Source organism: Tasmannia lanceolata, unplaced genomic scaffold (genome assembly GCF_043159265.1).
Source record: "Tasmannia lanceolata isolate RefF3 unplaced genomic scaffold, GAP_Taslan_0.1 ptg000006l, whole genome shotgun sequence".
In the NCBI taxonomy this organism is placed as follows: Eukaryota; Viridiplantae; Streptophyta; class Magnoliopsida; order Canellales; family Winteraceae; genus Tasmannia; species Tasmannia lanceolata.
The window spans coordinates 11,976,532-11,998,685 of NW_027518683.1; the positions used below are offsets into that span (position 1 = coordinate 11,976,532).

General features: G+C 38.7%; 2 protein-coding genes and 1 pseudogene across 3 annotated transcripts; 2 read left to right on the forward strand and 1 right to left on the reverse strand.

Moving 5' to 3' along the window:
* Positions 1–1,404: 1,404 nt before the first annotated feature.
* Positions 1,405–10,957, reverse strand: LOC143879703 (Zinc finger protein 622). Its single transcript, XM_077382218.1, has 5 exons — positions 10,719–10,957; positions 4,161–4,766; positions 3,902–4,071; positions 2,676–2,894; positions 1,405–1,773 (listed from the first exon to the last, which is right to left on the reverse strand). Exons 1-5 carry the CDS (start codon positions 10,821–10,823, stop codon positions 1,614–1,616), a joined length of 1,260 nt encoding a protein of 419 aa, XP_077238333.1. The 5' UTR covers positions 10,824–10,957; the 3' UTR covers positions 1,405–1,613.
* Positions 10,958–16,026: 5,069 nt separating this feature from the next.
* LOC143879704 (rust resistance kinase Lr10 pseudogene) lies at positions 16,027–17,910 on the forward strand (annotated as a pseudogene). The gene is made up of 2 exons (XR_013251359.1): positions 16,027–16,184; positions 16,583–17,910. The product of XR_013251359.1 is annotated as a rust resistance kinase Lr10 pseudogene (transcript).
* Positions 17,911–19,223: 1,313 nt separating this feature from the next.
* On the forward strand, positions 19,224–20,847 carry LOC143878734 (uncharacterized). The gene is made up of 4 exons (XM_077380979.1): positions 19,224–19,449; positions 19,557–19,686; positions 19,875–20,238; positions 20,308–20,847. Exons 1-4 carry the CDS (start codon positions 19,224–19,226, stop codon positions 20,845–20,847), a joined length of 1,260 nt encoding a protein of 419 aa, XP_077237094.1.
* The last annotated feature ends 1,307 nt before the right edge of the window (positions 20,848–22,154 follow it).

Here is a 22,154-nt window from a genome sequence, read left to right on the forward strand (position 1 = left end):
TTTGAAGGTTTATTTTTATGAGAACATATATGGTGGTCAACCGTGAGATTATAAAGGGCAGAGAGAGAAAACCATCTCTCCCTTGGATTTTAATCCAAGAGAAAGCCCTTTTGTTGACTTTTCCTTGGTTCAAAAACCAAGGCAGCAAGTTTCGTCTCTACCCGTCCTTTATAATCTCACGGTCGGGCATTATATAATTTCTCTATTTTTATTTATTTATTTTGAAAAATGGATGGTTGCTGTGACATGCTATTCAATTTTTACTTACCAATCCAATTCAATTTTTACTTAGTAGGACCTTCAATTCATGATAATAGCCCTCTAAATTAACCATAATATATTATTTTCCTCTAAAATGTTGACGGAAAAAATTCAAAGAAAAATTTCCCATTAGAAATGTTTTTTCTCGCAATCAAAACAGGGCCTAAAGGCATGTTTGTCGACCATGAAAACAAATATTCCATCAAATAATAGTAGGGCCAGTTGGGAGTCTTGTGACAGATGGGAGGAGAGGGTGAGAATTGGGCTAGGAGGGAGGAGAGGATGAAAAAAAGCCCCTGAAAATAAGGAAAAAACCTGATTTCATGTACAGTATTTGTTTTACTGTTTTTTTAGGAATTTTAACATGCTTTCTCCATCCTCTCTCCGCCCAATGTCCTCTCAAGTCTCTGAGCTCCTATTTTATAATTGGGCCTATGAATATTAAATGAAATAATTCTTCATGGTTGCCAAATATGCTCTTTTATATGCCCTAAAAGAGGACAATGAAGTGGACCATTAAAAGAAACATGGGATCGATGGTGATGGTCAGTTCCAGAGTCACAGAAAAACATACGTATGAACATTGATCTTGTAGAAAGTTGTGAAGGGGCTCGGGATGTCTTGCATGCTGAACAGACATCGCATGCATAAGATAAAGAAATAAAAATAATACTTTAAGCTTTTGCTCCCATTCAAAAAAGAGATTTTATATGGTGTAAGCTCGTTAGTCCAGCATTTTTCAGAAAGTCCCTTCGAAAACTCCCTTCCACGATCAAGGGCAAAAGACGTTTTCTGGGCACACAGGGCATAAGGGGCATGTGTCTAAAATCAAGACTCTGGACAAGGCAGCCCACTCCCTTCCCAAACGGACATCCCTACAAAAATCAAAGGTTCATTTTTCTTAACAAAACCCTGAAACACGATTGATCATCAGAGGATTAATGAATGGGATGTCCATTTACATGAGATCAGGGACCAATGATGACAGTCTAACAAGATCAACGGTCTCGATTACACATACATGTCCCCATGTAGGACCCAATGGTTGGTCATCCTAGCAAAGAAGGTCTAACTTTTCTCACAAATACAATGTTAGATTTTTTTTTACTATAGCATGATTCTTGATGAGTAGTTGGAACATGATTTAGAAATTAAGCATTAATATAAAAAGAAGTCGAAAATAAAACATGAAGTGCAATGTCTATATCAAAAAACAAATACCATTACAAATTTAAAATCACATATTTGTTTTACCTTTGATCTCATTCCATCTACATGTGAGCCATAACCGAAGGTTATATTATATTTTCTCCATGACTGAGGAATAGCCACATAAAATAGTCTGCAACAGATCAATAGGGGACGTTCTTGGGGAGGTTTCTAATCACATTACTCTTCATTCCCATCTTTGAGCGCATTGCCTGCACTCCTGACCTATTCATCTCCTTCAAAACTTTCATTCTCACCATCTGTTCTTTTGACTGAACCGTAGCCAGACCTAGGCTCCGGTACCTACAAATTTCCAACCATTGTCAGTTTCTTTCCATTTTCCAAGTCCTTCATGAGACAACTATCAGAAACCCCTTAAGAACCCTCGCTGTGGACCATAATAACTCATAACCTGTCTCCCTAAATTGATTTAAATTCCATAAAATAGAGAGAAGTAGCAATAGAAAAGCTAACAAAACTTGCAACTGGGATAGTAAGGGGTTTCTCAAATCCAGGAGTAACTGAATAGTCATAAAAACTATAGGCTTGTTGTTGGGGTTTGATGAAACTGCGGAAAGATTATTGGATAGATAAATCCTTTTCCTCCAAAATTGTTATGGGTCCTAATGACATGAAATAAATGGCTATTATTAGTGGCGTGATGAGTTCTATTGGATTGAAGAGGGACGTTTGGATTTAGAATGACGAGTAAGGTAGTATGACCTTTCTCTTTAAAACCATGATGGGTTTCAGACTTGAAGAGAAACTGCTGGAAAATTGCTTTGGAAAGAAACATTGCTGCAACAATGTGCTTTCAGGAATTGGAATGAAATAGAGAAACAAAAAATAGATCTTTCTGTTCACCATTGAAAAGATGTTAGACTGCTGACTGTGGTTAGGGAAAAAGAGGAAAACTAAAATCCGGGTTGCGTAAGAACAAAAGGAGAGATACCGACCGCCCAGTAGGGGCAAAACATGAAAAAGATGAAAATAGTTGTTTTATATGTTGTTAATCAGATGAATACTCCAAAGTGTAAATGGCTTCATCAAAGTTTTTGTCAATGCACTGTTTTTATCAATTGCAAAAATTTGTGTGAGAATTTTGGTAAATTTCTTTAAATGGTATTTCACTTCTTCTTTCAGACAAACATAAAAGTGAATAAGAATGCAGCATATACGTCATTCAAAAAAAATGCAGTATATACCTTGAGGCTAATGCGACTGCTAGGGCAATATCTATGTCACGAGACGGACGTGGTTTCTGACGATAATAACGCATAAATTCCCGAGAACCAAGACTTCTGATAGAAACTCCATTATCAGTTTTTCTTGTTATTACGAGCTCGGACCCACCACTTCCAAGTTCAATCATGTTAGTCATATCGTCTGCAGCCACCAACTGTTTCCCATCCACATCAACATAACTGCCAAAAAAAAATCAAATTCACTTCTATAGCAATCAGAAAAGATTATCTAATTAAAATGGATGCCCATATAATTACAAGGCACCAGTTGAAATCACAAAACTAGTTGTCAAGCAAGTTTCAACAGAAGAAAACTGTATGTATTAATCAAGTGAAAATCACCTGCTATGTTATGGTCAGAGAGACTCAATCACAAAAACAAGGTATTTGAGAAAATTAGGGGGAAAAAAAATTCATAAAAAAGTTGCCAGTGCAGACACAGTATTTTTCTCTTTCAGTATGTAAATGCAAATACTACTTTTCTCTTTCAGTCTGTAAATACAAATAACCTACAAGCTGACTTATTGTGAGAAACAGATTTCTTTTCTGAAGAATCAATGTGGAAATAGTATATGAATGAGAACCCTTAATGATAAATATAACAAACGAGAACACCATAACCTAATAATAATCCACAAGAGAAACCTTCAGTGTTTGCACCGAAGTCATAAAAAAACTCTCCATTCAAAAATAAAATAAAAATAAAAAACTCATGAAAAACTTAATAACATGATATTTTGACCCTATCCCAACTCAATGTAGTTCAAACGATATTAAGTGAAAAAGTGAACTGTTACTACGACTCTACGAGAAAATTTCTGCTTAACCTTCGTTTAGAAGTTTATGAGGAAAGGCGTCTCTGCTCTTATGATCATAAGAGATATGCCACATAAAATACCAAGGTCTGAGAGAAGGGAGAAAAAGGTTTGAGATAACCATTGTTTCTCGGTATAGCTTAATTTAATAAATATCAAGGCAAGGTGATGCATGCTGGGCTTCTAGGTCTATCTCAAGTGAAATTCCCCAAAGGCAAGATAAGCCATGAACTCTAATCAGACAAATTTTAAGAATTGATAGAACCAGCAAATGTCAAACAAACAACTGACTTATGACTGAAACAAGAGAGACAGAACTATAATGATGAATGCGATTTAGAAGGAACCAAGGAATCTAGGAAAGATAAAAACCTGCTGCTATAATCATAAAATTCTTCCAACTCGACTTCCTCATCATCACCTCCATCTCCATAACGTAATTTGCAATGACCTTTTGCTATCATATGCTTTCTCACTGCTTCCAAGCTCTGAAAAGAATGACACCTATCATTGCAGTACAAACACGTGAAATCTCTTTTGACCTGAAAAATAAAAAAATAAAGATTAGTATCAACATCATTCCACAAAAAAATGTGTGAGGAAGCACTACAAAATCAATATCAGCGATTACCTTAAGACCCACATATGTAAGGAGGCCCTTTGGATCTTTCAAATACTCCACATCAGGGATGAAAAATCCATGCTGCTTGTGCATGTGAACCATGCAGCTTTCTATGGATGTATGCTTCAAATCACAAAGAAAGCAACATGAAGTATCCAACTCTTCATCATCATTATCATCGCTGGGTTCCATAACAGAATCAGAGGGAATTTCATTCACCTTCAAATCCATTAAAGATTCAGTAGCCGTACCAACCAAATCATCCGCATCAACTTCCACCCATTCATCCTCACCATCTTCACTTTCTTCGCTCTCCACTTCTCTTGGGACCGGAGTCTTCCCGGTAGAAGTTGGTGTACTCGCAACACGGCTTGCAAGTGGCTTAATGACTGTAATCCCTATGCTTTGAGGACCCAGCCCCTGCTCTTGAGAAACTCGCATAGTATGAGTTCGTGACTTAAGATGTTGAGCATGAGCCTTAGCACTTCTATATGCCTTTCCACAAAGAGCACACTCATATAACATGCGAGACTCACTCAACTTGCTCTGTTCTTCAGCAAGTGCAGATTGTCTGGCTTCAAATAGTGCCTCGGTAACCCCTGGAACTCCTGCAACCTGTGAAAAGGGCATATCTCAGAAATTCAACATTTATATACACAACATTAAGCATATAGTTAAATACTTGAATCAGCAATTGAGCAAAATGAAACAGTGCATAACATGGATCTTATATTGGAACAACTCCCTGAGGAGTGACGGTTATTCTCAGGAAATGACATATATAGGCAACCTTGTTTGTCATTGGGTTGCTGACCAAGAAATTCAAACTTTGGAGGATATATTCAAGACCAAGCAAAGAAATCATAAGAAAACAAGAAAGACAGCAGCTAAAAAAAGGAGCAAAATCTTTCAATTCTTCAACTAAAAGTCTATAACAATCAATGGCTAAAATCCCTCAAAACATACACATTTTTCTTTAAATTTTTTGAATGGCACCTCAAAACATACACATAGCTCTCTAAACAATCCTAAAAACCATTATTAATCTCAATCCTTCATTATCATTTAATCCCAAGCCCTTGCTACAAACAGAATAACCAGCTGATCTTCCCTAAAGACAGTATTTTGAAAACTAAAATAATCAAAACTTTAATTTTTCCAATTTTCTGTTACTAATCTCATCATTAATTTTAGATCTACTTTTTGAGGTCTTAAGTGAAGGAATCCTGAAAATTATGTCATAATAATAATTATAGGTATAAAAAAGGAGACCTTTCAAAAAAAAAAAGATATAAGTAAATCATATTTCAAATCCCGTGGTTCGCATTGTCCATCATACCTTTGTCATTCATACTTATGAAAACGTAAGCACAAATTATGTACAGTGGAAGGTCAGGATGTCTAGACGTAGCTCAACTTGAGTTTGCACTACACCAACAAGTTTCTTGGCTAATGTTAGCTTACTGTTGTTAAACAAAACAGGTATCAAATGTGCAGTAAGTTTCTTGGTTCTAATTTTTCAACATGCCTTGGTCATTCATATTTATGCATGGGAACCATTCAAAGCAAGACAAAACTTTAATCATAAAATCTTAATGAGGTGCTTCAAAATTTATACCCTTAGGGTTCGTTTGGATGCTGGGAGAGAAATGGGAAAAGGAAAAAAGGCGTGGCCGACGATTGTGGTTACATGGAATAGGTAAATTTTCCGATTCTAGGGGCTGTTTGCCGGACAGGGAAAGGGAGGAAAATTTTCCGATATCTCCCCAACGATATTCTTCATCTTCAGGAGCATTGCCATTGTACCTATTTTGTCATCTTCAATCCGTGTTTTTCAGCTGTCAATCATAGCATCTAGAGCGGCATAATCTCTCTCTCTCTCTCTCCCTCCCTCTCCCTCTCTCTCTCTCTCTGTCTCTCTCTGTCTCTGTCTCTCTCTCTCTCTCCAGCCTCAAACCCATCTTCCTATTGCTGCCATTTTCAGGAGAGAGGATTTCTGTCGCTGGTTTAGTTTTCAGAAGATTTAGAAGATTTCTGGAGAGAGAAGTGGGATTCCAGGTGTAGAGGTCCTCTCCATTGATGAGGTTGGATGAGCTTTGAAGGATTTCGCCCTTTTCTTAAACGAGATAATCTCAGTTTGAGATTAGAGGAGTGGCAGTCTTGAAGGAACGACAAACCATAAAACTTGGATGAGCGGGAGCTGCAAACCGAGAAGAAACAGCAAACCCAAAAGCAACTTGAGAAGTTTCCACCCTTTTTCACTCGTAATAAGGTGAATATAAAAGGGATGAAAGGGTCTGCAACATGGGCTGACTGGCGCTTGACAAGGGATTTCCTTCCCTTAGAAAAATAACATGCTATGTAAACCAAATGCTATTCAAGGATCTTTGACTGGAAAAAAAAGCTCCATTTCAGACTACTATCCTAATTTTTGTGGCATCATCCCAAACGACCACTTTGGCTTAGTGCCTTTAGCTTTCACGAGTACACACAGCTTGATTGAATTCTGGTTGAAGTATGGAGTACAGTCAGTCTAGGAGATAGCTACTTGAATTACGGATAATGAAACCACATTCCCATCCACTAAAACCAAAACAGCCACAACTCTTAGGGAATGAATGACCAGCATGCCCTTGGATACACTTTCAACAGCTTGTCAAAATGACCAACTCCAGTAGTGATAATAAATAAAAAAGATAATACCATCCATCGTACATCTAAATTATAATAGCAATTCCATATGGATGTATATAACTTTTTTTTAAAGGATAACTCTACTAAATAAACAGAAAATTACAAATTTATATCTTAGAGCAGCATCTGCCCATAATACAACACCGAACTTCCCACTCCAGATTTTGCCAACTTAACAGCAATCTAATTTGCACTTCAAGGAACGTGACAGCACTCCTCCACCATGCCTCTCATTTTTTTTTCAATTATCTCATTTACATCTTGTCCAAGCGTCCATGGTCCCACACCATTTCCTCCCATCCAACTGATGACATTAGATGAGTCACTTTCCATCAAAAGTCTTCCCCTTAATTCAGTCCAAAAAACTGTATACCTGTTAGAAGTCCTCTAACTTCTGCGTCCATCGAATCTGCTTATCTGATTGGTCCCAAGTATGATAGAGGTATTCCACTATCAGCATCTCTAAAGACTCCCTCTATATCCACTAGTCCGGGCCCGGGGTTGCCAAGGGAGCAACCATCGAAGTTACGCTTAATAAGGTTTGGTAGGGGGGTTTCCAACACGCTTTGATATTCTTTTTTGGACCATTTCCAAGTAATATCTCTTCCTTTCAATTCCTTAGCATTGTCTCTTGGGTGTATCCTATAGAGTCTTTCCTACATAATGCTATGATCTGTGGACACACACTCGCGTGCTGAGTGTCAACAAGGATACAAAGGTGTTTGACACGACAACCACTAAAAATCCAGAAACGGAGACATGCTTGTACACTTGCATATAAAATTATTGATTACTAATCATAATTTGCAACCGATAAATGTGATATTCATTTGACAAACTAACAAATCTTGGATTAAGCAAATACAAGTCTAAAACAAATATGAGATAATGAGATACTTCAATATGCAATGAGAATAAGAGACCATTAGGATATAATGAATATAATACTGGAAGAAGAGTTTGTTTAGGGGTCTATTGGGTTGAACAGTATCCCAGGTTTACTAGGTGCTTTGACCGGTTTTGGGGGTGCCACATCATCTACTACTAGTGTTTTGGTGGCATGTAGAGCTTCAAACTAGTAGGAGAGACTACTTGGCTTGTCTCCTCCTTGTTTGCCCACATGGCATACTAACTAGCAAAAAGCCACCAAAAAGGTTGTGTGTTTTTTTTTTTTTCGCTAGTAGTCTTGGGATTTATGCTTCTCTCTCTCTCTCTCTCTCAATTGGTAATGGCATCCCATACTGCGCCCTTATTTTGGCAATGACACTCCGCACCAGGATACTTTAGTTGACAACCAAACACTACTTACCACTTCTCTACGAGGTAACTATGAGAAGACTACTTGGTTTGTCTCCTCCTGGTTGACTACTTACGTTTTAATTCCCCATTACTCTACGAGGTAACTAAGTATAACCAAAATGACCCTTATGGTTTTACATTTAGGGGAGGGGAAGGAATAACAACAAATATTAGTTAGATAAGAGTTACTAATAAATGAGGTAAACACGACATTCGATAATAAAACAGTAGCTTACACTTGACACAATACAAAAATATGTCGACACACTCACATTTAAGCCTGACACTACTAGCAATATGTATACAAGTGTCGGTGTGTGTCGACATGTGTGTCTGCAGTAAATTCAAAAGCGTTGACTAAATCATTGACATAAAGCTAATTGTCAAGCAATATTTTAATCCTAAATGCAACTGATTTTAATGAACTTCACTTGTCTTTAAAGTTTTCAATCATTCCTCTTGTTCCAAATTCCCTGCAGTACAGGCAAGGGGGTCATATTCCATATGATACACCCCAAGCTGGCCAAATGTTTCCACTAACTGTTCTTTGTTGCATCCAATAAGGACCAAAACAATCAAACGCCTATTCCTTGATGCTTTGCAGTGAAACAGCAAGTGATCTACTGATTCTTCCTCCTCTTTGTTATCCAAATACTACAAAATGAGCGAAATATGCATATCCAAGACCTCAGTCCTAAGATAAAAACCTTACACTTCCCACTTTTTGCAACTACATAACAAAGGAATTAACATCAACACGTAGGGAATTACAACGTATAATACATCTATCGATATAAAATCTCAACACTGTCTCTAAGAAACAAGCGACATTTCCCAATCAATCTGACTCCAAATTTAACCGAGGGATTTATATTTTTTTTAATTTTTGAATGGCATTAGCCGAGGGATCTAATCATTAAATTATCTCCCAAATGATCCATTTTATTCTTCTTTTCTTGATACATGAAGTTTCAAATTAACATCAAAACAAGAAAACAATAACACATAATTACTTGGTTTCCTTTGGTTCGAACTAGATCTTTGTCGTTTCTTAAACTTGTGATGATACCATGCCATGTAAACTGTTCTGACTATCGTATCTTGGAAACTCAACCGAACTTATTATGCCATCGAACATTGTGTTTGCTATACTTCCGTACTCTATTGAATTACCCTAAGTGATTACGATTCAAAAGGGGAACAAAAGAGAGAGAGAGAAAACAATAACATAAATCCTTCTGATGTAGTGTCGCTTCAAATAATCATAACGTAGGGATTAGCCATCAACAACACAATAATCTGGAAATGAAAACCATGGGCTTATTCGATGTCTATTTCATTGATTTTATCTAAAACGGAATACTTCCTATCAGAGAGTAGAACTCACCATCAACAAAGCAAATATACCAACCAAAAGCCTTATTTTACGATTCATTGGAACAACAACAGAAATTTCAAAACTTCTAATATTCAATCTAAACCAAATAGTCGGTCAATAAAAGACAAATCCTGTGAGGCCATGACCGATAAGCCATAAACTATCTCTTCAAAAAGAAGGATTTTGAAATTTCAGAAACTTAGTGAAAACAAGGAAAATGGTTTAAACGATTGAATTTGAATCTAGAGTGCCAGTTGAGGATAAGAGAAATGAGTTTGAATATAGTAGATTATCAAGTTGAAGGTATGAGATATTTTCAGATTGAAATCAGTGGACTTGAGACAGTTTGAATTTGAAACTAGAGTACAGTCGGGGAGCAGATTTCAAGGTTCAACTGGGACAACAGGATGTGCAAAATGATGAATACAAGTTTCTTAAAGAGGGTGTGATCCTTCAAACTTTTCCATAGCTAATGGGTCGGACTACATTGATAGTTGAAGTTACTTAGAGAGGGTGTGATCATCAAAATCAAACTTTGAAATAGCTAATGGTTTGGACCATATTGATAGTTGAATTAATTAATTTTAATAACCTAAATTTTAGAACTTTTATTTACGGTGAGTTCCCATAAAACGAATGAATATGATCCTACTCTAGAGTCTAGAGTCTAGACAATAAAATATCATCCAAGATTCAGAATTTTAAATTTTACAATAGATATGCAGATAATTTATAATGTATGAACAGGGATATGAAAATAACAAAAAAAATCTCAAGCCCACTGATTTCAATCTTAAAATATCTCATACCTTCAACTTGATAACCTACTATATTCAAATTCATTCTCTCTTGAGATTCAAATTCAAGTTGTCAAACTTTTAAACTTTTTTCATTGTTTTCAGTTAGATACAAATTGCTGAAAAAAAATAAAATTAAAAAACTCGTACCTAAACACCATCTGGTTCCTGAATCACCGAATTCAAAGAAAAATAAAAAGAAATTGATGAAAATAAGAGGAACGAGAAGAAACTCTAAATCAGAAAGACATATAAACCCTAGCCTTCTAAGAAACGAATAGAATCCAGATCTACCTATAGATATCCTAAAATCCACGCATGAAAACAAAAGAAAACCCTAACCCTAGCTCACGCAATCGAGCGAGAGGGAGTAGTCTGTTTTGGGGGAAAAAATAAGACCTTTCTCTTGAGATTGTAACGATGCCATTCGGATTTGTAATGGATCTTCTGCTGAGCTTCATCCTCGAACTCCGAATTGCATGCGTTGCAGGTGAACACCGGCATCTTAGCTTTCTTATTTCTTCTCTGCAGCCACAAAATGAAACGAAGAAAAAGAGACCGACTATCTAATAAAAGCTTTTCTCAGAAGAGGAGGGAGCCCTTTTTCTCATTTGGAATTTTATTATATGGCATGATCTAGGGCAATCTTATTACGGGTCCAATTTGGGCTTCTTTTGAGTCTGGATAGTTCTTACGGGCAGAAGCCCATAAAAATCTTTGGGCCTCAAACGATATTCCAGCTCGTATCTTTCTAGTGTGATCTGAACTGTCCCTTAAGTGGGCCCTAATGTCTACACTCTACAAATTTGGGGTTTTTATATGGTAATAGAATATAGGTGCAAGCATTTAAAAAAGAGGAATATGATTGTGAGCTTGAAGCTCATATAACTTATATGAGCTTGAGGGCCCAAACACATGGGTCCCACATTTTTTGTGGTGATCCAAACCATTCATTTACAAGACCCCATCATAGATAGGGTGTGTACAAAAAATCAGTTCCATTGGATCATCCTAACCCCTCCAAAAGCGGAGGGAAAAAATGGGCAGATTTGTGGCAAACGGTGTCTGTCCATTTTGCCCTCCACTTTTGGATGGGTTAGGATGATCCTATGGAGTTGATTTTTTGTACACATCCTATCTATGTAAGGGCCTTTCAAATGAATGCTTTGGATCATCCTAACAATGTGGGGCCACATGTGTTTGGGCCTCAAGCTCATATAAGTTATATGAGCTTCAAGCTCATATAAGTTATATGAGCTTGAGGGCCCAAACACATGGGTCCCACATTTTTTGTGGTGATCCAAACCATTCATTTACAAGACCCCATCATAGATAGGGTGTGTACAAAAAATCAGTTCCATTGGATCATCCTAACCCCTCCAAAAGCGGAGGGCAAAAATGGGCAGATTTGTGGCAAACGGTGTCTGTCCATTTTGCCCTCCACTTTTGGATGGGTTAGGATGATCCTATGGAGTTGATTTTTTGTACACATCCTATCTATGTAAGGGCCTTTCAAATGAATGCTTTGGATCATCCTAACAATGTGGGGCCACATGTGTTTGGGCCTCAAGCTCATATAAGTTATATGAGCTTGAGGGCCCAAACACAGGGGTCCCACATTTTTTGTGGTGATCCAAACCATTCATTTACAAGACCCCATCATAGATAGGGTGTGTACAAAAAATCAGTTCCATTGGATCATCCTAACCCCTCCAAAAGCGGAGGGCAAAAATGGGCAGATTTGTGGCAAACGGTGTCTGTCCATTTTGCCCTCCACTTTTGGATGGGTTAGGATGATCCTATGGAGTTGATTTTTTGTACACATCCTATCTATGTAAGGGCCTTTCAAATGAATGCTTTGGATCATCCTAACAATGTGGGGCCACATGTGTTTGGGCCTCAAGCTCATATAAGTTATATGAGCTTGAGGGCCCAAACACATGGGTCCCACATTTTTTGTGGTGATCCAAACCATTCATTTACAAGACCCCATCATAGATAGGGTGTGTACAAAAAATCAGTTCCATTGGATCATCCTAACCCCTCCAAAAGCGGAGGGAAAAAATGGGCAGATTTGTGGCAAACGGTGTCTGTCCATTTTGCCCTCCACTTTTGGATGGGTTAGGATGATCCTATGGAGTTGATTTTTTGTACACATCCTATCTATGTAAGGGCCTTTCAAATGAATGCTTTGGATCATCCTAACAATGTGGGGCCACATGTGTTTGGGCCTCAAGCTCATATAAGTTATATGAGCTTGAAGCTCATATAAGTTATATGAGCTTGAGGGCCCAAATACATGGGTCCCACATTTTTTGTGGTGATCCAAACCATTCATTTACAAGACCCCATCATAGATAGGGTGTGTACAAAAAATCAGTTCCATTGGATCATCCTAACCCCTCCAAAAGCGGAGGGCAAAAATGGGCAGATTTGTGGCAAACGGTGTCTGTCCATTTTGCCCTCCACTTTTGGATGGGTTAGGATGATCCTATGGAGTTGATTTTTTGTACACATCCTATCTATGTAAGGGCCTTTCAAATGAATGCTTTTGATCATCCTAACAATGTGGGGCCACATGTGTTTGGGCCTCAAGCTCATATAAGTTATATGAGCTTGAGGGCCCAAACACATGGGTCCCACATTTTTTGTGGTGATCCAAACCATTCATTTACAAGACCCCATCATAGATAGGGTGTGTACAATCTATCTAAGTCAGGGCCCAAACAGTTCATTTTTTGGGCCCCCACTTAGATAGGTAGTGGCCTGAAAATAATTTCCATAGGATAATCTTAATCCTCTACTCTGCTGAGGTTTCTATGATGTGTTGTCCTCAACAGATTGGAGGGTTAGGATCATCTTATAGAACAATCTATCTAAGTCAGGGCCCAACAAATGAATGGTTTGGATCATTGAACCATGTGGGCCCCAGGAAAAAAAAAATCGTTGCACCTACATTTGGCCATCATCCACAAACGTTTGAAATTGACAAGAAACGAACGGACACAGTTTTTCTCCCCTAAACATATTGGTACCCACTTCTACTATGTTAGCGTTATCAAATTCCATAACCTAAACGGCAAATCATAACTCCGGCCAAATTTTGTGGAGAATACCTTAATTAGAACTAGGGGTGTAAACGAGCCTGGCCAGCCGGCTCGGCTCGGCTCGTTAAGGATTCGAGCCGAGCTCGAGCGAGCTTCCGAGCCCGAGCCAAAATTGACACCCTTAATTAGAACCCACCTTTTCTTGAGATCTAAACCATTCATTTGTTAGGCCCCCACATAAATGGGCCTTGCCCCGAAAATTATCTCATGGGATGATCGTAACCCACTGATCTGATAGTGGTATCACCTACCAGTATGATAATGTGGCATCCCCTACGATTGGAGGGTTAGGATCATCGTGTGGAGATAATTTTTGGGGCTTGGCCTATTTATGTTGAGCCCAACAAATGAATGGTTTGGATCTTCGAACAAGGTCGGCTTAGCATATGACAGCTCAAGTAAAATATATACGAGGAATGATAGATGTAATGGTTTAGAAACGATGGATTTATTTTGATACTCTCTTCCTGTCACATTTCCGAGTTTACCAATCTGTTTTTCGTTGTAAACCCACCTCTTTTGAGACTAAAAAGAATTGGTGGATTTAGTTTTGTACCAGGATATGTTTCCTGCTATGGCATTATTTTATCCTACAAGTTGCCTTTGGGCTTCACCTATGCAATACCAGATTGAAGGACATCTCTAATTTACCCTGTGTCAGCTTGAAATTCACACTTATGATGTAAAGCTGATGATCTATTATATGGATCCAACACATGTTTTTTAGCCATGTTGATGCACGCTAACCTGGGCATGAACGAGATTTTGCTTTCAGTTTTTTTTGAGGGGAGTGATAAATCGACTCCCCGTGTGATAACTCGACTCCCAAATATCTGCCCTGTTTTTCTCATTTATTCTTTCTAATCCATTAGGCAGTTTTACTCTTAGTACTTTGGGGCTTCTTACATTTAAGTGAGTATACCTTCTGCATTTTTGCTGTGTCTTATGGGTGTGTCAACTGGCCTATCATCTTCGTGTTACCATGTCCGACATTCGGCCAGCTAAGAAAGGTGAATCTTGGTATTGTAAGAGGGTTTTCTGGCCCAAGTCATTCAAACCCCAGCTCAACAACAATACCTTTCTAAATTGCTTGGTTATGACTATTCAATTATCTACAAGTCTGGCAAGGAAAATCAGGCTGCTGATGTTTTGTCAAGGGTGGTACATCTCTCTTCTTCTTTCTCAACACCTCAATTCTGTCAGCTACAATGGCTATATCGGCACCAATATTTGATATATCAGCTCAGCTACAATTAGAAAATACCACCGACCCTGAATTGCTTAAAAAGCACGATGAAGTGACTAAAGGGATTGCCTCACCAGAATTCTCTGTCAGAAATGGTTTCATTTTTCATAATTCTCGATTCTTTATTGGCTCTACCTCACCACTGAGATACAAAATCCTTCATGAATTCCATAGCACACCTCAATCAGGTCATCCGGGATTCTTAAGAACTACTAAGAAAGTTTCTGCAATTTTTTTTTGGAGCAAGTTACAAACTGATGTTAAACAATTTGTGAAAGATTGTATCGTTTGTCAGCAAACTACATATTACAACCATTACCTGTACCACTAAGGGTTTGGGAAGATGTTGCCATGGGCTTCATCACTCAATTGCCGCTTTCAGATGGTTTTACGACTATAATGGTTGTTATTGATAGACTGTCGAAGTATGCGCACTTGGGAGCCCTACCTACACATTTTAATGCAGTTAAGGTTGCAAAACTTTTCACTGAAATGGTGATTAAGTTACATGGATTACCAAAATCAATCGTATCTGACAGAGACCCCATCTTTACAAGTAAGTTTTGGACAGAGCTCTTTAAATTGAGTGGCACGTCTCTGAATTTTTCCTCAGCGTACCATCCCCAATCAGATGGCCAGATGGCCAATCTGAAGTATTAAATAGGTGTGTGGAGCAATATTTGAGGGCTTTTTCACAGGATAATCTCAGGAATTGGCAGAAGTATTTGTTATGGGCTGAGTACTTCTTTTCATAATGCCATTCTGATGACCCCTTTCGAAGCTGTCTACGGCAGAACAACTCCTACAATTCAAATGTATATTCCGGGGACCTCTTCCATTGAAGCAGTTGATGCTGAGTTAATCTTTTATACTTTAATTAACAAACCCGACCCAAGTTGCACCCGTAGCACTAGCCGAAAACTAATCATCATAGATAGAGAAGTTCTTTTGCGCATTCTTTGATAATGAGATCCTCCCATGTCACCGGCAGTAAGTCCGCGGGAATGATGCGATGAGAAGAGCTTATAGTAAGACTCTGCATGAGATGCCTGATCCATGCAGACAAATATAATATCGTTTATAATCTGGGTCCTTCATTTGTAGGCCCTACAGCCCCAAAAGAGGGAGCTTGAATCACCGCGATGGTTCATTTCCGATGATTTTGGTTGAAGATTTGGAGTGTGGAACGTTATGCATCCCCCCCTTTTTTTTTTTTGTCTTTATTAGGCCCGGGGAGGATCCCGTGTTTTTTTCCAGCACGGGATCCCGTTTTGCTAGCAACCTTCTAGAACAAAAAAAAGGTAAATGTTTCATTAGTCATTGGGTAGAGGGGGCGAAAAATTCATCTCCCTTAAAAAAACATAGATTAATGAAACAGTGACCTTTTTACAGTAGAAAAGATATTCCTGTTTTTTTACGAGAGAGAGAGAGATTATATCCGGAAAAAGGTACCGACGGGAGATTGGTCGCGAAAAAACTGGTTCCCACGGAGGAGATCGTTCAAAGATTCAGGTATTCACGCTTCACAATTTCTCCTTGCTACTATTAGCTATCATCTCTTGATTTTGCCTATCCTTGTCGCATCCCTTTGCTGTTTTTATTTGCTAAAAACACCTGATCCTGGAAATGGACTCTCCTGGTTCATCTAATTGGTTTGGTTTTCTGAATACTGGGGATTTATTTGAGGACGTTGTAAGAATGAGATCCGTGATAGACGCCGTGATTCATGAGACTGACGCCACGGTAAATGGTCGAGAAGTGAGAGATTGGAGTAGTTTATTTCGCGATTATTTTCCATGTTTTAGCTCATCACCCTATGCACCGAGTAAAAAACCAAACATTATAAGTAAGACGGAGCCTTCTGAATTGGGCCTAGAAATAAAATCGGTGCCTGCTGGACCTTTAAATAGCTTCATAATCACGACACTCTCCGAAAGAATTGAGCCTTCTATCCACTCGGACCCTATTTTTAATGAGATCATTGAAGAAAAGGCCAAGATGTTTTCGCCTCAAGATCTCAAGAACATGACTGATAACTTCAAAGAAAAATTGGGTGAAGGTGGTTTTGGAAATGTGTACAAAGGAAGGCTCAAAGACGGGATGCTTGTTGCAGTCAAGATCCTACATGGGAATATCTCGGATAACCTAATCAGACAACAATTCAAGTCCGAAGTGAACTCCATCGGGAAAACAAACCATTTTAATCTAGTAAGGCTTCGTGGGTTTTGCTTTGAGGAGGGGCTAAAGGCTCTGGTTTATGAGTTTATGGAGAATGGATCGCTCGACAATTTCTTATTTGATGATAAGGAAAGGGATTCAATTGGATGGGAACAACAGCAGAGTATTGCAATTGGGATTGCAAATGGTATTGTATATCTGCATCATGATTGCCATGATAAGATAATTCATTATGATATAAAGGCTGCAAATGTCTTGCTTGATGCCAAATTATGTCCCAAAATTGCTGATTTTGGGCTGTGTAAGCTTTGTAGCAGGGATGTCACTCAATTTACCAAGACAGGCTTCAAGGGAACCCCGGGCTATGCTTCACCAGAGATGTGGCAGCCAGGTCCATTAACTGTCAAGTGCGATGTTTACAGCTTCGGCGTGTTACTGTTTGAGATTCTAGCGAAGAGGAAACATTATGAAAAGAATGCCTTGCAGGGCCAAGAATGGCTGCCGAAATGGGTTTGGGAGAAGTTTGAAGAACGAACTCTAGGGGAAACTCTGCTTGGTTTTGGGATTGATGAGAAGGATAAGGAGGCGGCGGAACGAATGGCAATGGTAGCTTTGTGGTGTGTCCAGGAACATCCTGAAATGAGGCCTTCTATGCGCAGTGTTGTCAAAATGTTGGAAGGTGATGTGAAGCCCACTCGCCCCCCGAACCCATTTCCGCGCATGTTTTTGTCCCATGATTCAAAAATACTCAGAGGATTTAACAGCAATGCTTCATCAAGTTGTCCTACTTCTACTGCTTGACTACTGAAATTTCTACCAGGACGGCTTGATTCATCAATGGCAATTTCATGGAAAATTCAAGGCGTATGGTTGGTCAGAAGATAATAGCGAGCTCGCGAGTAACAAAAGTTAGCTGGACAGTAACATATATGGTGTGTAGATTTGTTTTCCTAAGAGCGCCATAAGTTTTGTATGGCCGTGTGATGTGTTCTGTTTGCTTTTTTTTTTAAATAAATAGTGCAAGTAGATGTGGTGGCTTTAAAACAAATCATTTGCCTTACGGTTTACTGTTTCATCCTAACTGGTGTTTGGCAGTAAGACATCGACTCATCAGATTTATCACATATGAAGTCTAGTAAAGCCATATTGGTCGGGATTTGGTAGGGAATTTCATGGAAAGGCATTTCCCGGCTGACTTTTGCACTAGAGAACAGCAACACAGACTTACTTTTCAGGAGATTTTCTCTTATTCATTTAATTCATCTGAGGTGGCTGTTCTGTCATGCAAACATCTTCGGTGAAATGCCTTTCCGCAAAATACCCTAGCAAATCACATCTTGGTCTGATACTTAGGCCATGTTCAGCAATCATGATTTTTTTTCATGATAAATTTAGTTTCTCAAGTAGTGAGAGACCGTTTTTGAGGGCACGAATGGATAAAAAACATTCGTGCATGAACGAGATTTTGGATCCAACACATGTTTTTGATCTATTATATGGATCCAACACATGTTTTTAGCCATGTTGATGCACGCTAACCTGGGCATGAACGAGATTTTACTTTCAGTTTTTTTTTTTTTTGGGGGGGGGGGGGGGGGGGCAGTGATAAATCGACTCCCCATGTGTCCTTCTCTCCCTTTTTTTTTTCATTTATTCTTTCTAATCCATTAGGCAGTTTTACTCTTAGTACTTTGGGGCTTCTTACATTTAAGTGAGTATACCTTCTGCATTTTTGCTATGTCTTCTGGTTGTGTCAACTGGCCTATCATCTTGGTGTTACCATGTCCGACATTGATATGGTTCCATATAGATGATGGATCCTGAAATGTTGCTCATTGATTTTTCCCTCTGCTTTCAGCATTTCACCAAAATCCACCAATTCTTTACTTTTTCCTTTTCTTGTTCTGCCAACACTGAACCTATTGTAAACGAATGCTTCCATTTTTAGTTTCTTTATTGTTTTGCATTTTTTTGCCAAATTATGGAACCTCAATTACTTGAACCTCTCATTTTTAGTTTTTGTGAGCTTTACAAGTTGTAATCAAGGCTTTAAAGAGCCTAAGAGTGTTCATCTTCGTTTTTCATATACATTGTAAGAGAGTCTCCAATTCGGCTCGCTAAGAAAGGTTAATCTCGGCATTGTAAGAGGGTCTCCGATTCAGCCAGCTAAGAAAGGTGAATCTTGGTATTGTAAGAGGGTTTTCTGGCCCAAGTCATTCAAACCCCAGCTCAACAACAATACCTTTCTAAACTGCTTGGTCATGACTATTCAATTATCTACAAGTCTGGCGAGGAAAATCAGGCTGCTGATGCTTTGTCGAGGGTGGTACATCTCTCTTCTTCTTTCTCAACACCTCAATTCTGTCAGCTACAATGGCTATATCGGCACCAGTATTTGATATATCAGCTCAGCTACAATTAGAAAATACCACCGACCCTGAATTGCTTAAAAAGCACGATGAAGTGACTAAAGGGATTGCCTCACCAGAATTCTCTGTCAGAAATGGTTTCATTTTTCATAATTCTCGATTCTTTATTGGCTCTACCTCACCACTGAGATACAAAATCCTTCATGAATTCCATAGCACACCTCAATCAGGTCATCCGGGATTCTTAAGAACTACTAAGAAAGTTTCTGCAAATTTTTTTTGGAGCAAGTTACGAACTGATGTTAAACAATTTGTGAAAGATTGTATCGTTTGTCAGCAAACTTAATATTACAACCATTACCTGTACCACTAAGGGTTTGGGAAGATGTTGCGATGGACTTCATCACTCAATTGCCGCTTTCATATGGTTTTACAACTATAATGGTTGTTATTGATAGATTGTCGAAGTATGCGCACTTGGGAACCTTACCTACACATTTTAATGCAGTTAAGGTTGCAAAACTTTTCACTGAAATGGTGATTAAGTTACGTGGATTACCAAAATCAATCGTATCTGACAGAGACCCCATCTTTACAAGTAAGTTTTGGACAGAGCTCTTTAAATTGAGTGGCACGTCTCTGAATTTTTCCTCAGCATACCATCCCCAATCAGATGGCCAGATGGCCAATCTGAAGTATTAAATAGGTGTGTGGAGCAATATTTGAGGGCTTTTTCACAGGATAATCCCAGGAATTGGCAGAAGTATTTGTTATGGGCTGAGTACTCTTACAACACTTCTTTTCATAATGCCATTCAGATGACCCCTTTCGAAGCTGTCTATGGCAGAACTCCTCCTACAATTCAAATGTATATTCCGGGGACCTATTCCATTGAAGCAGTTGATGCTGAGTTACTCCAACGGGATGAAGTTCTGAGTCGGCTCAAGGCTAATTTGATTCATGCCAAAGCCCGAATGAAAGATATGGTGGATGTGAAACGAGTGGACAAAAACTTTGATGTGGGTACTTAGGTTCTTCTTAAACTCCAACTGTATAGACAACATTCTGTTGATCATCGAACTTCTCAGAAATTAAGCAAACGTTACTATGGCCCTTATGAGATCTTGGCAAAAGTGGGTCAGGTAGCTTATAAATTACGCTTACCTGAGGAGAGTCGAATCCATCCTGTCTTCCATGTCTCTCAGCTTAAACAATTCTATGGGCCAACTCCCCAGTCAATTTGCACATTACCTGCCAAGGGCTTTAACAACCAACCTGTCGTTACACCCTTAGCAATTCTGGGGACTAGAGTTGTTCTTCAAAATGACACACCTGTACAACAAGTGCTTGTGCAATGGCATGGCCTTTTACCTGAAGATACATCTTGGAAGAATTTAGCTATCCTTCAATCAGATTATCCTCATTTGAACCTTGAGGACAAGGTAACTTTTCAAGGGGTGGGCAATGATAGCATCCACGAAGTGAGTGAACCAGAATTACAACAAAGTGCTAATGAACTGGAAGTAAGTAATGAGGATAGAGATCGCGCAATGCCGAAGGATCAGAGCGAGGACAGTAGAGCCCAGAGGGTGAAACAGAAGTCTGTTGGGTTAAAGGATTACATGTGAACTAGCTGAGGAGGAATTTACATAATTAGTTGTCTTTTAGGAATAGAGAAAAAAGAATCTTGTTCTGTTAAAGAGACTGCCAGCTGTTCTAACTGAAAACAGTGTATAAAAGAGAGTTAGTTCTGTAATGAGATAAGGAATTAAAAAAATTTGTCTTCTTTCCCTCAAACTCTGTTTTTCTGAGAGCAGCTAGTATTTCTAACAGGAAGTGATATAATTGCCCCCTTTTTACCCTAAACCTGCTCCTTAACTCTCTCTCTCTCTCTCTCTCTCTCTATATATATATATATATATATATATATATATATATATATAGAGAGAGAGAGAGAGAGAGAGAGAGAGAGAGAGAGGAAATGGTTTGTGTGCAGCTGCACAGATAAGCGCTGCCACAAACCATTTGGGGGGGGGGGGGGGCGGCACATTTTTGGAGGGATCTTAAGCATTCATTTTGAAGGCCCTTCCATGGATAGGGTGTGTACCAAAAATCAGCCCTATAAGATCACCCTAACCCTGCCATTTGTGGAGGGAAAAAATGGGCAGAAATAGTGTATGTCCATTTTCCCCTCCAACTTTGATTGGGTTAGGATGATCCTATATGGCTGATTTTTGGTACACACCCTATCCATGGAAGGGCCTTCCAAATGAATGCTTTAGATCCCTCCAAAAATGTGGCCCCCCCATGGTTTGTGGCAGCCATGAACAGATAAGCTATCTGTGCAATTGCACACAAACTATATATATATATATATATATATATATATATATATATATATATATATATATATATATATATATATATATATATGAGAAAACTGTTGGTGAGCTTAAGCGCACCATAGGTTTGGTGCGCTTAAGCTCCCCAATCACATGGGGGCCCACTTTGTTAGGTGATCCAAAGCATTCATTTTAAAGGCCTTATGATAGATAGGGAGTGTACCAAAAATCAGCTCCATAGGATCATCCTAACCCCTTCATTTGTGGAGGACAAAAATGGGCAGATTTGTGTCTGTCCATTTTTGTCCTCCACAAATGGAGGGGTTAGGATGATCCTATGGAGCTGATTTTTGGTACACCCCCTATCCATGTAAGGGACTTTAAAATGAATGCTTTGGATCACCTAACAAAGTGGGCCCCCATGTGATTGGGGCGCTTAAGCGCACCAAAAGTTTGGTGACCTTAAGCGCACCAACAGTTTCCTCTATATATATATATGTGAGAAAAGTGTAGCTACACATACATGTAGCTAACTTAGCATATATATATATATATATATATATATATATATATATATATATATATATATATAT

Bases quoted from the DNA above. Each gene is read 5' to 3' on its own strand.
- LOC143879703 (XM_077382218.1), bottom strand. From the start codon at position 10,823: ATGCCGGTGTTCACCTGCAACGCATGCAATTCGGAGTTCGAGGATGAA. The intron at 2,895-3,901 runs GTTTTTATCTTT...TTTTTTTGGCAG, and splicing joins TTTTATGATTATAGCAGCAG to TTATGTTGATGTGGATGGGA. The intron at 1,774-2,675 runs GTATATACTGCA...GGAAATTTGTAG, and splicing joins GCAGTCGCATTAGCCTCAAG to GTACCGGAGCCTAGGTCTGG.
- LOC143878734 (XM_077380979.1), top strand. From the start codon at position 19,224: ATGGCTATATCGGCACCAGTATTTGATATATCAGCTCAGCTACAATTA. The intron at 19,450-19,556 runs GTCATCCGGGAT...ATCGTTTGTCAG, and splicing joins CCATAGCACACCTCAATCAG to CAAACTTAATATTACAACCA. The intron at 19,687-19,874 runs GTATGCGCACTT...ATTTTTCCTCAG, and splicing joins GTTATTGATAGATTGTCGAA to CATACCATCCCCAATCAGAT.